The sequence below is a fragment of the Aplysia californica genome, unplaced genomic scaffold (genome assembly GCF_000002075.1).
Source record: "Aplysia californica isolate F4 #8 unplaced genomic scaffold, AplCal3.0 scaffold00738, whole genome shotgun sequence".
In the NCBI taxonomy this organism is placed as follows: domain Eukaryota; kingdom Metazoa; phylum Mollusca; class Gastropoda; order Aplysiida; family Aplysiidae; genus Aplysia; species Aplysia californica.
Window position 1 is genome coordinate 89,729 of NW_004798008.1, and position 6,899 is coordinate 96,627.

The following is a 6,899-nucleotide window of genomic DNA, read 5'->3' on the forward strand; positions in this document are numbered from 1 at the left end:
CACGGTTCCGCCGCGAGAGAGGGCTCCTATCAGGCGTGCAGTGCCGCCCACAGAGCATCCTCCATTACTTTTAATCTCCTTGGGTAGTTCCCACCCCGCAATTGTTATATCACGAGTTTTGGCCCCAAGAGTAGAGGGGTTTCAGGGGGGCTTGCCCCCTTGACCTAACAATAATAGGAAGGGGGGTTTTCATGCCCCCCTGAATTTTACCACAATTTAATGTTTTGCTGTTGTTGTTAGGTTTGATATCTTAGCTCACCGCGAATCAAACGTATAGATCTAGACTAGAGTAGATCTAGATCAAGAATCTAGATGTAGGTCAGGCTCAAATAAGAGGGGTGGGAACTACCGAAAAAGCACCGTAGATTCTAGATCTAGAATCTAGTACTAGATCTCTAGTAGTATAGTACTATAGTCCAGCATGATACTGATACTGATACCCACTAAATTTCGTAACAGAGCGTCCAGTAGGCCTAAAGCCTTTACTTTCGCTTTCGTTACCAGCCAGAAATTTGTCAGTAATTGTCTGATAACGCAACATTTATTGTAGATCTACGCAGTGGCCATTTTTACGGGGAGCCAGTCTAGTTGTACTTAGGTAGACGAGATTTGGCCCTATTGACTCAAACCTGTTAATGTTAACTTTTTGTGACCTACTTCCAGAATTGCCTGTGTTGGTTCTACACCAAGGGTCAAGTGTAGGCTAAGGCTAGCCTAGATCTAGATTTCTAGGCCTACGTCTTCATTGTTGAAAACACGCCAAGTTCGTACCGTAGCTCTCTAACTAGATGCTCGTCCATATGAAATTAGTTGAGAACAAATTGACCCATTAGACACACATTATGTACAATGTGTGTGTGTGTGTTTCTTTTCCTGATCCCCGTCCCTCGATTTATGTTCCCCGATATAACGTAAATTTCTGCTTCAAGAGTTTGTGTGCGTTTGTGACCTTCTACTTAGTAGAATTGCCTGTGTTGGTTCTACACAAGGAGATTAAAAGTAGTTCTAAACTCCTTGGTTCTACATCAAAGTGTAGGCTAAGGCTAGCCTAGATCTAGGCCTACGTCTCATTGAAAACACGCCAAGTTGGTATCGTAGCTCTAGACTAGATGCTCGTCCAATGAAATTATTGAGAACAAATTGACCCATTAGACACACATTATGTACAATGCTAAAGATAGTGTTGTTTTCAGACTTGACACCGCTTCACACGGTGGCAATTGACAAAAAGTCAATTTTTGTCAATTGCCACCGCGTCACTCTGTGGCAATTGACGCTACCTATGTATAAAGCTAAAGATAGTGTTGTTTTCAGACTTGAAAACGCTTCACTCTGTGGCAATTGACAAAAAGTCAATTTTTGTCAATTGCCACCGCGTCACTCGGTGGCAATTGACGCTACCTTAACTTAAGTACACAGGTCTCATTAGATCTAGATCTTGATCTAGATTTTCTAAATCTAGATATCTAAATCTAGAATCTAGTAATTATTCAAGTTCAAATACATGCAAGTCAGTTAGGCGCCTTTTGGTTTTGTCTGGAAATACAAATACTTTAGGCATTGCAAACTAAAAATTTCATTTACAATTCAGCCATCAATATAGTACGGCTAGCCAAGAAGTCTAGCCGTACTTAAGTACGGCTAGACAGCAAGTCTAGCCGTACTTATCTTAGGCCATATTAACATTAGAAAACAGGAGGTTTAAAGTACAGAATTTTCGAAGTGACTATTCCGACTCGAGTCCGAATATGAAAAAATGTTATTCGGACTTTGATTCTTGTCCAGCATGACATCACTTCCGACTTCCTGTGACTCATGACTCCGGCTTCCTGTCCTGCCTCACTCGTGACTCGCCTCAGGCTGGGTAGTGACCAGGATTAGTTCGGGCAAAAAGGCGTTTTGTGCAGGAGCAGAGTTTTTATCTTTTATGATGAATTTGAGGCCGGCCTGAAAAGTTATAGCGCTTCTAATAAATGTTTATTTGTCAAGAGGTCATCGGAAGCAATTAAAGATGGCTTGTTAGCGGGCATCGGATCGGCAGAAAAGGTGTGGGGGGAACTAAAAAATGGCGGAAAATTGGAAGCACTGAACGTTAGATCTATAGAACGAAGACATTTCCTTTTTTCCAGACCCGAGTCCGGATAACATTTTTTCATATTCGGACTCGAGTCCGAATAAGAAATTTTTTTTACGAATAATGACGGCCTTAAAATACATGTGTTGGGCGCGATCTGTCGATTTGCGCGATCCATCGACCGCGCAGCGCATTTGGTTGATCGAGGAAACGCGCGACAATCCATTGACTGTTGCGCATTCTGTTGATCGCGCAGCGCTTTTTGTCGATCCCGTGAAATATATACTTACTGCGCATTCTGTCGATAAACTATGATGATGACGTGAATAAAGAAAGCAAGTGGCTATTCTCCGGCGTCGCGCCGCCGGTCTATTTCTAATAATTTGTCGGCGCAGATTTGCAAATACCTCTCTCATCTGTTTGTCTTGGAAAAAAATTCCCACAACTTTACCACTTCGTGCCACTTCCATTGATACGGACGATAGGTTTTCAGACACAAACTGCCCCAATTCCTCCAATTTAGAATTATGTTGGGTGCTAAAAGAAATGTGTTCACAACTATTGGCCCGAGTTTTTAACAAAGAGTGAGCATAAGAAGGAGTCACATTTTCACTGTTTACAAAAATCGAGATACAACAAGAAAGCACTGAAGTCACGACATGTCAGTTAAATTGATCGAAGATTGCAACAACAAGAAATAAGTTAAACAGCAAGCTATACTATATTGTCTATATGACTAGACAGGATTTTAGAAACAAAATCTATTTTGTTCATTTAAATAAACAGAATCATTATTTTAAAATAAGGTTATGTTAGACAATTACCTTAGATAAAATATAATGAAAGGTAGACTTACTAGACCTAGTTATGACGCCGGAGAATAGCTTCCCATCTATTGACCGGCGCGACGCCGGAGAATAGCCACTTGCATTTTTTAAAAAGAATATTGGTTTACTGAGAACGTCAGTCTTTGAGTTTGAGCGTCCAAGAAGAGTTGTGTGATGAACTTTAAGTGGTGACGGTTGAGTGAGGCGGATAAATTGACACAGCCTTAAATCGAGCACCTGCACTCAGTATTTGGACGGATGTGATTGGCTGCGTACTTTTCGTGGCATTCCAAATACTGTCAAGATTTAATGGCTTGTGATAAATTGTTGTGTGTTGATTAAACATTTATTATACAAGTATTATTTTCTTAATTGTTTCCTTGAACAAGAGCACCTCGAGCACAACCAACCTCTCCATATTGAATAAGTGTTCGGAGTGATACTCACCGACCTATAAGTATAGGTCTAACCCTGATTGCACTCTCATTAGATCTACCCAATGGCAGTGTCTAAGTACACGATAACCGACAACTCAGGGTCTTTCCACCACCACAACAGCATCATCATTACTTTCACCACCACTACAAGATCATCATTACTTCCACCACCACTATACAGCATCATCATTACTTCCACCACCATTTGTCTTTCCGCATGTTTAATTTGATTTTGTTGAGTGTTGAGTTTTTCTGTAATTTTTTTTTAAAATCACATCGCAAAAAACCGACAGCCATGGCCCCTTCCCAACACCTCTTCCCCCATAAGCCGAGAGTGTGATCGCTACGCGCAGTCTCATTGGTCGAAACAATTAACTTTGCCCCAGGCAAGGTCAGCTCAACTTAGTTTTGTTCATAAACATGACGATCGACGCAGGGAGGGCCAGTTTAGATAGATCTAGTAACTGGATATTAAAGCTCACGTCTCAAATGTTATCATTATAACTGAAAAAAATGTTAATACATGCTGGAAATATTTAGAAACAAGAGTCGGAAGTCGGAACGGACATCATATGGACTCAAATCAGAGTCCGAATATAATTTTTGTCTATTCGGACTCGAATTGTCACTTCGATTAGTTCGTTATTGTAACCCTGACTTCCAGTTACTTCCTTTCAGTTTCGGTTTGACTTTGGAGAGTGAAACTAAATTACACTCTGGACGACATTAAAACATAACAAAACTCAGGGGTAAGATCTATAGAATGCGCAACCAAACGGATCGACAAAAAACGCTGGGCGATCCGCTGATCAACAGAATACGCAGCAATCAATGGATTGTCGCGGATTTCCTCGATCAACCAAATGCGCTGCGCGGCCGATGGATCGTGCAAATCGACAGATCGCGCCCAACACATGCACTGTCATTAAGGCCCCTGGTTTCGTCTCAAATACAAATACTTGAAGTACTGCAAACTAAAAATTTATATATATTTACAATTCAGTAGGCCTTTTTTTTTTTTTTAAATGGTCAGTCTAGCCATCATATTAAGAATAAGTACGGCTAGCCAACCAGTCTAGCCATCATTAAGTACTGCTAGCTTCTTCCCTTCTCTCCTATTCAACATCTATCATCCTTACCTTTCTCTTCCTTCTTTTTGTGTTTGTTAGTACTCTCTTGTAACACTAACACCTCTAATCTTCGGCACTTTTGTATGAACTTATTAGTTATTGTATTGCAAGTGCTAACTCTTTCGAAAACAAAAGATAGTTTTAGGTAAGAACTGGGCGCTTTGGCGGCAAGAGTAAGTGTATGCCGGCGTGGTACCGAAGCTCGATCTATTTTCGCTTTCTGGTGCCTAGTGGTCCGCTAATCTTCGGCACTCATATGACCTTATTGTGTTGCAACTGCAGTAAAACACTTACTAAAACTAAAAACACGTAGTCTCCGGCACTTATATGACCTTATTTTATCTCACAAGGACGAAATGTCAAGAGCAAAACGCATCCAATACCTACAGGACAGGTCCTCACAATATAGCCTAATTTTAGGAAGGCTTTTTGATTTTTTATTAAGACTATCGGAATCGGTAATCGGGAGTTGGCCCCATTGTGAGGAAACAAGCGCCAAGCCCTCATGAGTCATTAACATTTCCCAACCACATGCGGCCTAGGTGATTTTATTGGCCTGCAAGAGGTCGGGGGGTGGGGGGGAGTCTTCGCCTCATGCCCACACTGGTGTGGAGGTGAGAATAACGAGTCGAGAGCTATTCTCGCCAGGGGTAAGAATATAGGTGGTCTATTGTTTCAAGTGCTGTAAAACTCTTATGAAAGCGAAATACCCCACCAGCCCCGCAGCGGCAATGCCACCGCTTCACGTTCATCCCTAGATAGGCAGCATTATAATGTGGTTTGACTGTTTGATAATGCTGAACGGATCCCTATGATGCCCACAATACTGAGAAATCAGTATTTCTAAATTCTAATATATTTCGTGTTCTTAGTTCTTATAAAGCATGGATGAAATTTTGTATTGTCTTTTGAGTTTATTGAAGATACATTTCTGTTCTAGAGTGCACAATACTTGTATTGGTTGAAGATGACCCGTCATGGAAGAAACTGCACTGCAGGGACTGTGTACACTTACCATGAGAGACAGAAAGATACAAAGGCTTCTGGATATGGGAGCAAGAGTGTCCGCTTTGGGAAAGATGCAATAAAGGTTTGTCCTGTTGTTTGTAATATTATTTTAGTGTATACTATATATGGCTCGTTGAAGGTTGGGAACTGAAATGCTTTAGACAAATAGTGTTGCTCTTTTTGCAATCTCCACATTCTGAACAGGGAATGTCAGCCATTTGTAGAAAATTTTTGTTTTGGCTTTATCTCTCAGAGTGCATGATAAGAAGTTCTTACGATCACTTACTTACTCTCTCCCTATATTGTCAGGTAGCCTACATTCATAAGGCGGAGAGCAGTTGACGCCATGCTTGCCTGTCCATGGCCACGTCAGGTCCTCCAATTTGGGCAAATCCAGGCCCTGGGTGTTTGCCTCATTCCTTATTGTGCCTCTATAGCGTCCAGTTGGTCTTCCTCATTTTCTTTTTCCAGTTGGTTGCCATTACCATGCCTTTATTGATAAAGCAATTATACATTGGCATCATGATATGATTGTTTCAGGAATTTGACTGCTGCTGTCTGACCCTCCAGCCTTGCAAAGATCCAGTTATCACGTAGGTTTTTCGTTTCTTTTTATTTTTATGTAGTTTTCCTTTACTACTAAAGTGAATTAATTGTCATGCTTTTTATAATTAAAGAGTGGTAAAACTGGCTTTCAGAGTTTTAGAAGCCCATTGTAGAGCTGCTAGATTTCTTTGACTGATGTCAAAAAGCTGATTCATCTTTGTCTAGAACGATGAGAATACACGCTTTAGCTTCATCTCTGTGGAAGTTGTTGGACTGTGTAAGAGGGGGGGGGGGGTTTGCACCTATTCACTGTTTATCTGTTGTCATTTATTAACACTTTGTAATGTCTTATGTAATGAAGGTGTTTGGAGGCATTGCTGGCTCTATAATAATTTTTCTTTTGTTGAGAATTGAATTAGTGGGGAAAATTAGAGAGATTAATCTAAGCTGACTTTCTTTGTAACTTTTTTTGTTGTTGTGGGTCCAGTGCCCTCAAGCTAATAGACTTTGACCTTGCGCTCATACATCTGGACCAAATGCCATTTTGTTGCTAAACAAAGCCCTCATTCCTTGTGCAATATTGGGTTTTGTTTAGGTCAGGGTGGGAGGAGAAGTTTTTGTCTTTTACCTGTTGGAAAATTTTGTCTCGTGCCTGAAAGGATGCTGTCTGTTCATGTAATGATTGTCTACTTTCCATAGAGAAGACGGCCATCTTTATGACAAGGAGGCCGTCCTGAAAAACATCTTGCATCAGAAGAAGGAGATTGCCAGAAAACTGAAAGAATACGAAAAACAGAAAAACAAGACAGATGTGAGTTTCATTTAGATACTTGGGGGGAGGGGGGGGGGTTCTCTATCTATGTCCCCAGTGTCAATT

General features: G+C 40.9%; 1 protein-coding gene across 1 annotated transcript in view; it reads left to right on the top strand.

The window, feature by feature from the left end:
• Window positions 1–5,408: 5,408 nt before the first annotated feature.
• LOC101860365 (nitric oxide synthase-interacting protein) overlaps window positions 5,409–6,899 on the top strand; it is a gene marked incomplete at its 5' end in the record, with an annotated part of 18,549 nt that continues 17,058 nt past the window's right edge. The window contains 3 exon segments of the mRNA XM_005108955.2: window positions 5,409–5,558; window positions 6,017–6,069; window positions 6,722–6,833. Of these exon segments, the coding sequence (XP_005109012.1) occupies window positions 5,436–5,558; window positions 6,017–6,069; window positions 6,722–6,833 (288 nt within the window).